The sequence below is a fragment of the Vidua macroura genome, chromosome Z (genome assembly GCF_024509145.1).
Source record: "Vidua macroura isolate BioBank_ID:100142 chromosome Z, ASM2450914v1, whole genome shotgun sequence".
NCBI classification, from domain to species: Eukaryota; Metazoa; Chordata; class Aves; order Passeriformes; family Viduidae; genus Vidua; species Vidua macroura.
Genome location: NC_071611.1, coordinates 76,599,317 through 76,614,605, shown reverse-complemented (window position 1 = coordinate 76,614,605; position 15,289 = coordinate 76,599,317). Strand labels below are relative to the sequence as shown.

The following is a 15,289-nucleotide window of genomic DNA, read 5'->3' as shown; positions in this document are numbered from 1 at the left end:
TGCACTAGCAAGTGTAATATTTCTACCATGTGTAATTCCATGTCTAGTCCAGATAGTAACCAGCATTGTCCAAAGCAGCATCATGCTGCAAGGTAACGTGGAAGGGAAAAATGGTGAAAAAGTAACCGTAATAAAAGAACAGAGTGATCAGAATGCCAGAGATATGCTTGAACATCTCATTTTCCACAAGCAACTGAGAAAAGTAGAAGTGGAACTTTAAAAGGTTGATGCAGGCTAGAAGCCTGATCAAATAGTTAGAGGGGGGAATTGTTAACAATAGGTTAGAAAGGGTTGTAAAATAGTTGATAATTGTTAAGCAGGTGCTGTTAGTTTGGTTATGGTAAAAGGGGTTAAAAGGGTATTTATAAGAAACGCGGTACTCAGCATACTGTATTACACCTGTGAAAAACGCCAATCACTTGTGTTAAAATTTTAGAAGTTTAATAGTAAAGAATAGTAATAAAAACAGGACAATAAGAATTTGGAGAATCAAAGTTAGGACAACAAAAGACAATAAAAAGCAAAGAATAACAGACATCCGTATGCTCTTGGGCACTAAGCCACAAAAGCATACCTCGCTAACAAAGGATTAACCCTTCAAACCCAATATGCCTGTTGCATATTTATCTATCTCATACATTATTCACAAATTCTTTCCAAACAAAGGGTATTTTCTGGTTATTGTCAACTTCCCCCCTCATCTTGTAAATCAGTGTTTTGGCTCCAAGAAGTCTGGAAGAAGTCTGGTTCTTCCTGATAAGGAGGCAATAATTCTTCTTTTGAAATGTTAGTGTCTTGTTGCTGTTATTTCTGTGCAAAGAATTTCATGATGATCTTATCCATTCCTTGAGCTAGTTAAAAAAAGTATCTTACATCGCATCGTTTCTATTTTAATATTATCTTAGAGCCTAAAACTATATTTACCACACTACTTAAAAGGATTAATACAGCACTAAAAAAATTAATACAAAATTAATAAGTTAATTAACATAACTTTCCAACATAACACGTATAGTATTCATTTTGATATTTGTGAAAAGACAATCACATAATATGCATTTTTCACACACCTAAGTAAAGTGCACCACCCCCCAAGTGAAACCAGCCAGCCTGGACAGAACTGTAATGGGCCAATGAAGCCCCTTAAACTTTCATGCAAATGAAGGATCCAAAAAGAAACAAATCCAAAGGGACAAAAAACAGGATAAAAAGGGGCATCTGACCCACTGAATTCGTGCCGCTCCACCTGGAACATTGAGGACATGGCTGTTCAAGAAGACCCAGTGCCAGCGCCGCGGCATCCTCAACAGGAACGCTCCTGCTCGGCCTGCGGGCCCCCTTGCTTTAGGCCTTTTTATTATAATAAATGCTGAAATCACTTTTAGTACCGGGAGTGTGGTCCCATTTTTAACTGTACTATATCAGAAGAATTTACTAAAGCCAATAATAGTGGAAGTCAATAACTACATCAATTATTCATAACAATCAGTTAACAAATGTTTTCTGAATATGGGACTGGGAAGGCAGTGGACTTGGATGGGCGTCCTGGTTGGGAATGGGAGGAAATTCAGGGAAGTGATGCAAAGCTTTTTTGTAAGTGACAGTCTGTTGAACCACTGAGAAGCTGGACACGGCTCTGTGAAACACGCATGTTAAAGACAAAAAAACCCGGGAACTGTCTCTTGCGATGGGTGAGGAGGTGGAGGGCCCTGGCCCCCGTCTCGGCCAGGCCGGGCCGGGCGGTCCTGCCGCGAGCCAGGCCCCTTTCCCCCTCCCCGGCCACCCGCCGGTCGCCTCATCGGCTCCGCCCTGGCCAGGCCAGTTTTGGATTGTTTTATGGGACTTTTTCTATGTTTGTCCCCATTTATGAAGGGATTAAACCAAAGCGTAAACATAAATGTTAAAAACAGGCAAAATGAGGCTAGGATCTTTTAAAAAGCTCCGGCCTGTTTATGAAAAATCAAAGCAACTGAAGACGAGAGCCCAGGGTAAGCCTGTGGCCTACGCAGCAAGTCAGAGATACAAGTGTCAGCCTGTAGGCAGCACAGGGTGCTTCCTTGGACACTGAGAGAGTGTCCTCTCTCAGTCAATTCCCAAGTCTTCTGCCCTGGCCATGGCAGTGACTAGCTAGCATAGAGTAGTCCTCCTGGGAGTAAAAGACAGATTCGCCCATGGACTTCTGGCTCTTTGACCCCTGGTTTCTCCATTCCCTGTTCCCTCATGGGTTGGATATATTGTTGCCCGTCTACTAATTGTAAAATATCAAAGATGATATTTTTACTAATTTCTTTACTTACATTCATACCAATACCTTACTTTGCCTGATCTCCTTTTCCCTTTTCTCCTAGTTTCACTCAGTTTTAGCCTTCCATATGTTTTCCCCTGACCCCTTCCTTGTTTTGTTAAACTAATAAAATGGGGAAAGCAGAGTGGAGGAAGGGGGAACAGGGGAACGTGGAATAGAGGCATGCACATAGAAAAGGGGAGAGAGAGGGATTCATGTAATTGTTACAATAAATAAGGTGCCTTATTTATTGTAACAATTTTTAGGTTACAGCCCAGTACCCAGACAAACATCAAGATGCTCTCCAGCATGATTGTGAGGCTGCCCTGGATCATTGTCAGCACCAGCACTGCCTGGATCATCCAACAGCCCAAGCAAAATATATGGGTCACTCTTGTGAAGTCTTTACAACAGGACAGTTTCTGCATGGCCATGGGCAGCGTGGAAGAGCCTTTATCCCCATGCCTGCTGGGAATCCCTTTGGCATCCAAAGATTATCCCTATACAGGTAAGAGGCCCAACCCTGTGGGCACCTGGGATGAGTGGACAAAGATTTTACCACATGCACCACAAGAAGCCCAAGAACTGGGGTCTTCCAAAGCAACATTGTGTGTTCAGTTTTACTATAAGCAATCTAATCAGCTATGGTCTAAAGCCACGCAGGCCCAATTAATTCCTAGAAGAGATGTGACACCAATTTGAAAAGAACATAATTCGGCCAACTGGTGCAATTACACCAGTCCCATATTGTCTACGTCCTCTCCATACCCCAGAGTGCTCCCCAGGGGAGTGTTTCTTATCTGTGGGGATGGAGTGTGGGCAGGGTTCCCCTCACGACTCCAAGGGCAGCAGTGCCCACCATCCACCTCCCCCATTTTTAGTGGTTCCCTTATGAAATCAGGTATTTATTGCCTTCGATGGGTTTGTATTTTTCCCAAAGCTGTTTGTATTTGTTTGGGAAGCAGGAGTGCCTGTATGTGATCCTGTTTACTCCATTGAGACAGCTTTGACTTTGCCTCCCAAAATGAAAAAGCAGAAGACTGTAGCAGGAACTAAGTATAGATAACATATAATATATTGCTGTTGGTCTTTGCTATACCCGTGCCAAAATTGTGTGAAAATGTCAGTGTGTTCTCTTCCCTTCATGTTCACTTCCTGCTTTCCTGACCTATACAGTGTTTTTTCATCTTGTATACCACTTTTATGCTCCCTGAATATGTTCTTTCCACTCTAGTCTGAGAATCTTATCTTGATCTCTGACTGTACTGATACGGTGGTTTACATACTTTGTCCTCATGGCATTTGAGAAACAGCTTTCTATTAGCTTAATCAAAGTTTCTATGTCACTTGTATGTTCTAAAATTAGGAAGAATTGAATTTCTACTGCATGCTGTTGTAGCTGAAATTTATTTATAACCTGAATCCATTTATTCTGCCACTGATTAAAATCACTGTAAAGCAATGAGGCATGGCTTGTGGAGTTTGACTGATGGAGCTGTAGGCCTGTTTTGGCCAGCTATTTAATCGTATATAATCCATGCAAAACCAATTTTTAAACAAATTCAGAGTGTGTTGTGCTGCCCAGCCAACTGGACCGTTTTCTGTGTGCTGTGCAGTTGTGTGGGGGCACAGTTGGAATGCACCTCACAGTATTAACAAGGGAGAATGAATTGCATCCACTAAGAGCACGGAAATTTTTATCTGTGCCAGGTCACGGCTGTGGCCCCGACAGCACTGGGATTTATCCACATACTTTATAGACATACTGTGTCTAATTAGATAAATTTTGTGAAATCTCTTTTCTTACTCTGCTGTAAGATTATGCAATGTTATGGCTGCAATCATTAGAAATGAACTGAGGAATTTTGTAAAGCTGTGAGAATGAACTTTGAGGGCTTGTTTTCAGCTGCATGCAGCACCGCTACTGCACATATGATGCATCTCTTTTGATTTTAGCATTGCCCAGCTACAGCAATTAATTTTTCTTTGTGTTCCAGAGGGTGCTGTCCATCCTCCTAAACTTATACCAGAGCGTGGCAAACGCCCATGTGCCTGCCAAACATTCAGACGTCGCCCTGGAAGAGTTACCTTGGACAGGGCTTTGTGCACTCTTGTGTGAGAATGTTGAAGCCCTGATCTTGAACTTCCACAAGGCTAACGAGAGGCTGAGTGTCCCCAGGCATCAGCTGCCTCTGCTGAGCTCAGGGACATTTGTGCACACTGCAGTCTCGTTACAAAGGAGAAGAAGGAGTGGTATTCATCCCCCCAAGAGGATTTGGACATTAACAAATGAACACCAGTAATTATGGCTGGTCCACTGCTCAGTTTGATGCTGTTGCTGTGAGCATTTAGATGGGACTGGAGTGTGCATCAAGTCTCTCAGCTCCACTTTCTGTGCAGGACATTCTGAAAGGACTGTCTGATACCCGCCACAGGCACCTAATTCAAGGATAATAAATTCATCTTACTGATGAAGAAACTCACAGAATGTAGTCATTTCCAGTCATAAAGCAAGTCTTTATTTTACCATAATCCATAGGCAAAATACACTTTCTCCAGGAATACCATCTTTAAATGATGTGTTTACGACTCAGATGCACTATTTGAAAGATTGCTAGTCTGAGGTTTTCTGTTTAATTGCAACTTTCGGATTATGGCATTTTTATTCAGAAACACAATAGAAATACCTGACATCTAAAACATGTCAGTATTTGTGTGAAGGAGGAGCTGTACTTTTCTGAGTGATATTAATGCAAGTGAGCTTACGTGGCCTTTCTTCCCAGAAAACCTTGTATTTTTAGGAAAAAAAAAAAAAAAAACAAACAACCCTTTCTAAATAGATCAGCTGGGTCCTGAGACTAAGCTAAGAGTGGCTAAGCCACTCTTCAGGGTTCCACTTTGTTTTCTGGTTTATTTCTCTTTTGAAGTAAAAGAGGAAAGGGAGAAGGAAAGACATGGGAAGGGAAGGAGATGGATATTGTTGGCAGTGTTTGTGGGGTTTGTGTCTTACTGTTCTTGCTTTTTGATTGAGCCTTGTTACTGAGACTGATTGTGAGGTCTCTAGGGATCTTCTCATGTACTTAGCAGCTTTTCTGGGATTTTAGACTGTGTTGCACCAAACGTTTTTCCTACAGCTCAGCGTGATCTATCTGGAAGTGTCTTGCTGATATTTTCTAGTAACAAAGTGCAGGTATGTGCATTTGGAGATCATTGTTGGCTTGGTTCATTCCTCCATGTAATTTGCATGGGAGGTGCAGTGTTAAACCACAAGAGTGAATCCCTTCATGCTTGTTGAAAACACATCGTAAACTTAGGAGCTACTTGTAAGGAAAACATTCTCTATGCTAGAATTCCCTGAAATTGTTTCAAAACTTAATAATAATCTGGAATGTCTTGGCTTTTCAACAAAACAAACAAAAGAAAAAACAAACAAACAAAAACCAAACAAAGACAAACAAAAACCACAAATAAAACAAAAAATTAAACGCTGTTTTTTAATTATTGCTTGCAATCATCACAAATTTCTAAAGGATATACTTGATTATTAATTTACGAATATACTAAATTTTAATACAGTTGTTTAAAAAAATGTTCGAAGTGTCTGGCTTAGGTTTCCTACAAAGAAGGTGACAAATATCTGCAAGGTGGTAAAAGGATGGCAGAACCCAAACCAAATAAAATATTTTGTTTCAAAATATATTTCAGTTTTGTTTTGAGAACCAAGTAATTCATCTGCTGTGCAAGGGTTTTACTTAGTTTTAATGAAAATTTTGAAGAAATTACAGTTTAGATTTTTTGCTGGAATAGTCTGTGCTTGACTCAAAGTGAAAAGGTAAATAATAATTTCTTCTTAAATTCTTGTCACACAGATATCTCACCTAGAATACATTTGCAAGCACAAGACTGACACTATAAAAAACCTTCAGCAGAAGCAGGAGGAGGCTTTTGAGAAAATGCCTGAACAGTTAAAAGCACAGGAACATTGCAGGCAGAAAGAAAAGCAATATCTTGAAGAGCAGGACTCAAATATCCTTGTAGAAGTTCATGCAAGAGCACAGGTATGCTGCTGGGAACTTCTAATTTTTTTTCTTGTACCATTTAATGGATTCTTTCAGTAGTTTAACACCCTTAGCAGTTTAAGGTCATTTGGGAATGTTAGTATATTTTTAAAGTAAAAAAAAAACCCAAACAGCAAACCAAGCCATCACTGTGCTGATATTAACATCATTTAAAATAAGGCCTGAGGGTGTATAGGACTTTTATTGTGAGTCCAGCTCCGAGCTGCCTTTGGAGGAAGTAATCCTGAAGTGGTCCTGGTCATCTCTTCTGCTTCCTCGATTGCTTCGCTGCAAGTTTCCTTCCTTTTCATTTGAAAAGCCCTTAGAGTTGGGATTTAGATGGCAGGGGCCCATGTGATCTGGAGAAGGAATAATAGAAGTACAAACAGTCATAGAAACAACAGCAGTATGAAACCAGCCCTACAGCCAATCAATTTCTCTGAAGTATTTTGTCTCCAAAGACTGGTGACAAGTCTGGAGTCTAAAGGGAATCCAGGAAGCCAAGTGTTCTGATCAGTGTGGCCAGACTAGCACACACACCTTCTCTGAGTCATTGGCTAGGTCACAGCCATCTGCTGCTCCCAAAACAATCCCTGCTTTTGTCTTTACTGTAGAGGGAAGCTCAGGCAAAGCCCACCCACTGCCAGCTGCCCTCAAAGGCAAAAGGAATGCCCCAAGTGCTCCCTGCCTGCATCCAAGTGCCACAGTGGCTTCTGTAGGGAGTCCAAAATGTCTCTCCCAACACCAAACGAGGAGGAACGTGTGTTACAGCCCATGCTGAGGCACACACACTATAATACACTGCTCAACTGGACAAGGAATGCACAGGACGTACTCAGCAGCTTCAGGCACCTCCTCAGCAGCCTGAGAGCCAGCCCTCTCCCACAGCTCCAGCCTGGCTCTGCAGGGGCTTCCCGTGGCACCTCCCTCCTTCTGAGGGGAAGCTCTGGGCTTCCCTTTCTCTTTGGGCCTGCAGCGCCATTCCTGCCTTCCTCAAACCTGCGCTCTGGTAGCCTCTCACCAGACCGCTCCCTGAAGACACAAAAATCTCTCCAGCACTGTTTGCCAAGGGCCAGCTAAGAGACAATGCCACCCAGACAGACAGTGTCCAGAGAAACAGTGCCCAGAAGGAGCCCAGAGGAGTCCAAAACAACACACAAACTCTCTTTTCACACTCTGTGCCTCTTGACTCTCTCTGGTTCTTATCTTTTCTTGCCCAGGCTGCATGATGGCAATTTACTGCATCATCTCAAGCAGCCTGTTCTCCTGCTCCTTCTGTACCTCTGCCAGGAAATTTTCCCCTTGTGCCAGCAGCTGCTGTGCCTCCAGACGCTGCCCTTCTGACTCCTGGTGAGGGGAGGAAGACACTTCCACATGAAGTGCCAGCCAAGCTCCCCAAATAATCAGTGGACACTTCATGCCTCACACCACCCCCCACCTGAAAAGTGCACGTCAGTAGTGACTTTGTGCCCTCCAGCAATGCTGTCCCAAGCAGAAATTCAAAAGCAGGACCAGCAGGTGAGAGGAAAAGGAGATGCCACCTTCCTTTCCTGCTCTGATGGCTGCCTGTTTCCTGGCCCCTCTCCCCTCAGGATTTCTACCTGTTCTCACAGGTTCAGTTCTCCAAGTGCTGAAGTGCTCCTTGTCATCTCCTTTGCTTCCTGCATGACTTGGCTGCAGGGATGACAGCGATCAGGCTGTCAGAAGAGGCTTAAGAGAGGCTCCGCTGACTGGAGAAATGGATGCTGCCCAAAGGGGAAAAGGAACAAACCAAATTAAAAGAGAGAAAGGAAAAAGGAACCATTCTTTTCCAAACTGACTTCCTAACAGGGTCCAGCTGGATTCCTCTAGCCCCCAGAAATACACAAACATAGGCGGCCTGAGGGCACCATCAGCACATGAGCCTTCATGTCCAGGATGCTGCTAGCACAGGCAAACATGGCCCAGAACTGCACTAGTCCGTTCCTCAAGGTGTCATCACTTGCTGGCATTTTTGTCCTGACAGCACTGTGGGATTGCTGCTTGCTGTCCAAAGGTTTTGTTCCTTTCAGGAAACTCAACACACTTATTCCAGCTCCTCTTTTCTACAGACATGGGCTATTTGAGTGTCCAAAAGAGATGTGGGGCATTGGGCAGTCCTCAAGAGACTCCCAAGGGCTCTGAAATTATTGACCGCACGTGTTGTTCTCAGGAGCGCTGGACACGCAGGTTTTCAGCAGCAAGCCAGGAGCAAGGACACAAGCAGCAGGGCACAGATGGGCTGAGCTCTGGCTTGCAGGAAGAGCAGTGTCTGCCTTGGCATGCCCCCCGCTCCTGTGCTGGCTGCCATCTTCCTTCTCAGCAGGAACAGCCAAGGAAATGGCCTGGTCACCAGCTCCTTGTCTGCCACAAAACCTGGCAGCAAAGCCACAGCAATTCTCATCTACTTGAGCGGGCCAGGCAGCACATGGGGCTGGCACAACTCCTGCTCAGCTGTCCCCGTCTGCCTGGCAGAAACCTCTAAGGCTGGGGCAGGAGGGACAAGCTGAGTGCCCTCGGATGCTCACAGTGAGCTCCCCCACAGCCCCTGCCTTCCCACGGACCAATCTAGAACCGCTTGGTTCTAGACTGCTTTTGTTGTGTTCTTCAAGCCCCCGTCCCTGGCATTGCAATACTTCAGTTCCTTTGCTACCAGGTAAACATGAATACACCACCTGAGAACAAAAGAGGGTCACAGAAATGACCAGAAGCTGGGAGCTCTCCTCTGAGGAACGGCTGGGAGAGTTGTGCTTGTTTAGCCTGGAGAAGAGCAAGCCCCAAGGAGACCTTTCAATATTTGTAGGGCCTTCTAAGAAGAATGGGGACAAATCTTTTCGTAGGGCCAATTGTAAGAGGACAAGTGTAAATGGTTTTAAGCTACAAGACACTCGATTGGCTCTAAGGAAGAAAGCGTTTACGAGGAGAGTGCTGAAACACTGGCACAGGCTGCCCAGAGAGTTGGGAGGAGCCCCAAGCCCGGCAACATTCAAGGTCAGCTTGGATGGGACCCTGAGCAACCTGATCCACTTGAAGATGTCTTTGCCAGTGACTGGGGTTTTGGACTAGATGACCTTCACCGGACCCTTCTAATCTCAACCAGTCTTGGATCCTGCTTGGTTTTCATTGGAAAAGCACCCAGAGTGGATATTGCTATGTGGGGGGGCCCATCGGAAGCCCTGGAGTTTGGCCGAGGAACAAACCCTGACAGGGAACAGCTCTTTGGGCGGCAGCCGCTTTGCCTTGTACCTGCAGAAGTTCCTTGGCAGAGCCTCGCCTGTCCACATCCATCTGCAGGCAGCAGCCCAGAAATTCACACAAGCCAGAGGGCAGCCTGAGCTTGTGCAGGTCTGGTACGCCTTGCTTGCCTATCAGGTAGTTAGCCTGAAGCCAAAGGAAACATGAGACTCTACGTGATTCTTCCATATCCTTCAGTGCTCACCTAGACCCCATCTTTTAAGCTCCAGCCTGCAGTGGCAATTTCTTGCCTAGCAGATGCTTAGAGATGAGCCTTCCCTCCCAAAGGAAAAAAGGCTCCAGTGCAGCCCCAGCTCTTCCAAGCTGCAACAGGTCTTGCCTTGACAGCTGATGCGAGCCCCAAGGACGTTTTCAAAAGTGGGCCTTGGTGGAAGCACTTTAAGCTGTGGGCATGGGATTTTGTCTAATGGACACACAGGAGAAGGACACCGCTCTCTGAGCGTATTTGCACCTTACCCTCTCACTGGTTTCCCGAATATAAGGAGCCTCTCCTTTGGCCATTTCTATTCCCACGATGCCAAGGGACCAGATGTCCACTTTGGGGCCGTATGGCTCTCTTCTCACCACCTCGGGTGCCATCCAGCAAGTGGTCCCGACCATCGACCTCCGTTTACTCTGCTCAGGGCTGAGCGGAGCACAGAGGCCAAAATCGGCTGAGGAGAAAAACAAACACTGCTTCAAGTAGGGAACCAAGGAAAAGGCTTCCTCACTCTACGTCTCAGAATGCAGTGCTGAATCGAGCTGGAAAAGCAGCTGGGCTCTCATTCCTCAGGGCTGCAGCCAAGGACATGGGCAATTGTCCACTTAGCAACCCCCCCACCCCAGGATTCCCACCCTGGCTTTTCCTCAGGCACTGGAACGTTTACACTGTAACTGTCTCCCTTTGGAAGGAACACACACACAAACCAAAGTTACTCTTGCTACCTTCTTGCTCTCTAGACCACTCAGCCCCTTACAGCTGCGCCCTGGGCTCCCAGAGTGCTCCCTGCCCTCTCACCAGCGCCACTGCTGGGCACCCGGCAGCCGCTCAAAAGCAGCCCCACACCGCCTCCCCGGAGCGCTGCGCCTGACCCAGAACACCCACCCAGCTTGACGGAGCCATCCTGGCCCAGAAGGATGTTGTCACTTTTGATGTCTCTGTGGATCACCTGGTTGGCATGAAGGAAAGCCAGGCCTTGCAGGCACTGGGAGAGAAAAAGAAACAGGAGGCCAAATGTTAGCCTGATCTGATTTCATCACACCCAAAAGGACACTGCTCCTGAAGATTCACAGATCTCAAAGGAGCAGTGAGCGCTGGCAAGAGGAAGTGCTTGCTGCTGCAACACGAGGAGGAGAGCAGGATCTTTCCAAGGGAAGGCATATTAGCGCTTGAGAGGGAAACATCAGTCCTTGCTCAAGACTGTCCCCTGCAAAGCCAGTCAGAGTGATCCCTGCTGCACTGGATGCGCTCTCCCTGTCTGGAGGACAAGCAATGGTTTGCCAAAGGAGAAAAAGTTCCTGCCTTGGGTACCAAGGGGATCACTGTCGGGTGGGAGGCTGGAGGACAAGGGTTATAGGGCCTCCTCGACAGCAGACTTGAAAGGAGCTCATTTGTCAGTTTTCAGTAGCAAGCAGCATGGTGGGTGCCGTGCCATCCTTTGAAGTTGGGACTGTGACAGATGAGTCTCTCTTTGGCTTTGCTGCTGGTTTAAAACTTGGACACCAGCACCTTTGCACTTACAGGCAAAGAAGGCAATGCAGAAAGGGTTTGGGCAAAGGCTTGGAGAGGCAAAGTGCAGAACAGAAAATACAAATGAAATCGAGACAGGGAGTTCAACAATGGTCTAGAAGAGTAAAGAACAGACTATAGTAAGGGCAGGGACACTGGCAGGCAGTTCACTCCCAATGCTCTTTCTTCTCCAAAGCATGAGAGCAACACAGAAAGAAAGCTCTGAACATGGAATCACTCGCTTTGCAGCGCTTTTGAGGGACGAGCCTGTCCAAGCCATCCCAAGCACAAGCAGGACCCCTTACCTCCCGACACACTGTTGCTATGTGTCCTACAGCCATCCTTTTCATGCTGACCACATCAGCTAAGGAGCCTCCATCCATATACTCCAACACCACCAGGACATCCTCATTGACAAGGTAGCTGCAAGATGAACGCAACAGAATTGAGCTGAATGTGAGCAGCAGAATTGCCGGATGAAGGAAAGACTGCAGCTGAGTTTTGTTTCCAGGTCACTGGTAAATGAAGACGGAATCAAATGAAGACACACTCCACCCAGGCTATCCAGTGCATGCCATCTGTGCCGTCTGAATGAGGAAGGCACATCCGTGGAAAAGCAGGCTGTGGGTATTCTCAGCTCAGTCAGAGAGAAAGAGAAAGGTTTTCTAATCAGGCAAGAGCCTGGGAAACATGCTGCTGGCTTAGTAAGAGAGCCAGGTTTCTGAGATCGATCTCCAAGCTATTTCTGCCAGGAAGCATTCATGGGGACAAAATGCAATCTCCTCCCATGCCTTGTGCAGGACTAGATTGATGTTAATTGAAAGATCCATTTTCTGCCAGAATATTTACCTTTCTAGGTAGGTGACAATATTGGGGTTCTTATATTCCTTCATGACCAAGATTTCCTTCAACACATCCTCGCAGCCCTGGTGTTGGAGATTAACTTGCTTTACGGCCACCTACAATGACATTGAAAAGCCATCAGGAGTGGACATTACGACAGCCTCTTACTCCATGCACTCACGGGCCTGGATGCCTTGTCACCTCGGTAGAAATGGACACTAAACCATCAACCACAAAGAGCTAACAGCACTCTCTGCACCTGCAGACTTCTCAAACAGGCTTTGTTTATCACTACTATTATCATTCACACATGTTTTGCAAGCCAAAAGTAATTTTGCTCCTGTGAAGGTAAATTGAAACCACTGGAAATACGTTAGCATTTCTAGGGGCTTTCACCAGCCTTTTGGAGATGGCTGCCATTCTTGACTGGGTGCCAAAGGAAACACACACCTACATGACGGGGACCATGCTGTCCAAAAAAGAACTCCATGGCGACTCAGAGTAAAGTTACAATCCTAGCACATCCTAACTTCTTCAGTTTGGGTTTCGCAACTCTGAAGAACAATCTTGAACATGGTTTACACCGTGGAATTATTGTCATTTGTAATTCTTTAGTGGCTTTAAGAATGAATAACCCTTTATGTGGTACCCTATGGATGCACGGCAGGTCATAAGCAGGGCTTCGGGCTTTCGGACGCCTCCTCCACCTCCCTCCAAGTGCAGTTCCTGAGCGCAGCACTGCAGGTGGATAATGAACTACCAGAAAGATGCAGTTGTATTTGCCGAGAGCCAAAAACAAGAATCAAGGACTATGAACTTATCGTCCCAAAGAGCAGCGGCACTCTCCAAGACACCATGTCTTCAACACAGGATCAACACAAGGTTGTATTATTTAAGGCTCTTCATCAATTTCTTCTCATTGATCTGTGCCTCTGTGTGTGTGTGTGTGTGTGTGTGTGTGTGTGTGTGTGTGTGTGTGTGTGTGAACTAGGTTCCCTAGGACTGAAAGGCAAAACTCTGCTCCAGGCAAGATCTCTCCTTCTTTAGGACTTGCATTATATTTTCAAACTGAACCACGTGATGGAAAACAATGGGAAATCCTATCTGTGTCTGAACCTGGGCTTAAGAGGAGTTGGGCTGGAATGACGGCTCTTGCCATCTGCTAATCTATGCATGTTTATCCAGGAAGTCCAAGCCAGCGTGTCCTTCTCCGAAAGGCACCACCGCCATCCTTGCATTCATTCAGGTAGGGAGGGAGGACAAAGTCTGTCCCAAATGCATTTTGCAGCCTGCCTCTGGACAGGCTGCTTCTGTGGGACAGCCTTTGCAGCAAAGAGTCAGGCGGCCCAAAGCTTTGGCCACGGATCACATCACAAGGGAAAGCACTCAAGGGCTGCAAAATCTGAATGGGCTGTTGGCACTTACTGCTCGTCCTGTGGCAGCGTTGAAGGCCTTATAAACGGTTCCAAACCCCCTGGAAACAGAACAGTGGCAAGAAGAGAGAAGTTGGTCAGTGCTGAGAAGCAAAAGGCAGCCCAGGCAGGAGCTCTCTGCTGCCTGCAGTGTCTCAAAACCACCGGGCTTTGTCTACTCTTCAGCCAAAGGCACAGCAGCCCAGCAGCCCTCTGCCACGCAGAGTGTCCAAGGGAAAAGCTGGGTGCAACCGGAAGAGAAAGGGCTGCTACAAATCTCAAATGTACACACTAGACTGTGCATGCGGGTGTTTTCTTCGCCTTTTCCTTCTGGCATCTGTGCCTGTGGCATGCCTTTCCAGGCAATGAAACATACAGTCCTGCTGGGCCTTCTCACCACTCTCTTTTCATCCTACCTGCCAAACTCAGGCAACACCACACAGCCTTTCTTATTTTCCTGACCACGGAATGTTGTTTTCAGCCAAATACTACTAAGAAATGCTACTGACAGCTGCTATCTGACAGCTATCAGGTGGGACATTGCTCTCTCAGGTTCTTCTTCCTTCATGAGTGTGGCCAAATTACTTTGAATCATACAAAACCATGTCTCCTGGGAAAATAGGCAAACTGGCGCCACATGTTTGAGGGACAGGAAGGCTTCCAGGTCCTGCTCCTTGAGGCAGGCAAGATGTCGTCAGCATCCAGTGATCTTTCATGATGCCTTGAACTGCCTCAGCACTGAGACAGGGACAGACTAAAGACAGGGGCTGAAGATGCTTGCAGCTTGCCTGACTTCCCATGTGATATTGCAGCACCAAAATACCTGGCCCATGGTTCTGTAGAAGTAAGCGTGGCTGCACTCACCCACTGCCAATAGGTCTCCATCCAGTGTACTTCTTCTCTGGATCTCCCACACTCACCACACGCCCTGAAAAACAAAATGCAAGAAGCACACTTCAAAACAGAGATCCTGACTTCCAGGAGATATGAAACTCAGTTCCACTCACATCAACAAGAACAACAACAGCAGCCCCAGCAAGACAGGCAGCTCTGCAGCACACCTGGCCTGCACAGAGCCTGATTCTCCACACTCCATTGAAGGGTTACCTTGAGAGGAAACTAAGCCCATGGAAAAAGCATCAGAGCAGACAGAGACCAGAAAAGGACAGGCACCAAGGCAGAAAGAATATTGCAAAGTGAATTCCGGGAGAGGAGGGCAACTTCTCGACCTCTCGGCATTTTGCCTAAAGAATGCCTTGACATTTTTAGAGAGCAGCAGCTCATGCTATAACCGAGAACAGTGGCTCTAAGAATTAGGACCCTCTTCATTGATGAGCAGGCTAAGTTCTGAAGATGACTTTGCCCATTCCCCCTTTAGTGAAGAACTACAAGTCCTTGTCTTCAGCCTGGCGTGCAGCAGTCACTGGCACTGGACTCAGCCCCTTGAACACCACCCACGTGCCCCATCTTCCCAAATGGGCACAGCCCAGACGGGGAACAAGGACAGCGCCGCTCCTCAGGCGCTGCCGTGACACAGACACCTGCACAAATGAGATGCTGATCCTTTCATCAGTCCAGGCAAAGCTGCAGCAACAGGACGGCAGCTGCAACCTCACAGCTAAGGAAGGCTCCAGCCTCTGCAGTCACACCAGCTGTCAGTGGCAGGGCAGGTATGACAAAAAGCTCGGCAAAGCCCACAAATGGCCACTGA

At 46.6% G+C, this 15,289-nt stretch overlaps 1 protein-coding gene across 1 annotated transcript; it reads right to left on the bottom strand.

Annotated features, from left to right (window-relative positions):
• Positions 1 to 43: 43 nt before the first annotated feature.
• On the bottom strand, positions 44 to 12,656 carry LOC128822391 (serine/threonine-protein kinase PAK 3-like). Its single transcript, XM_054004089.1, has 7 exons — positions 12,621 to 12,656; positions 12,173 to 12,282; positions 11,629 to 11,773; positions 10,700 to 10,799; positions 10,072 to 10,268; positions 9,607 to 9,741; positions 44 to 85 (listed from the first exon to the last, which is right to left on the bottom strand). The coding sequence occupies exons 1-7, from the start codon at positions 12,654 to 12,656 to the stop codon at positions 44 to 46; spliced, it is 765 nt and encodes a 254-aa protein (XP_053860064.1).
• Between the last annotated feature and the right edge of the window lie 2,633 nt (positions 12,657 to 15,289).

What these genes read in the sequence shown, in the direction of transcription:
- LOC128822391 (XM_054004089.1), bottom strand. Translation starts at nt 12,656, where the DNA reads ATGGAGTTCTTTTTTGGACAGCATGGTCCCCGTCAT. An exon ending in GACAGCATGGTCCCCGTCAT is followed by an intron (nt 12,283 to 12,620) that starts GTAGGTGTGTGT and finishes ATGTCATTGTAG; the next exon opens with GTGGCCGTAAAGCAAGTTAA. An exon ending in GGATGGCTCCGTCAAGCTGG is followed by an intron (nt 10,269 to 10,699) that starts GTGGGTGTTCTG and finishes TTTTCTCCTCAG; the next exon opens with CCGATTTTGGCCTCTGTGCT.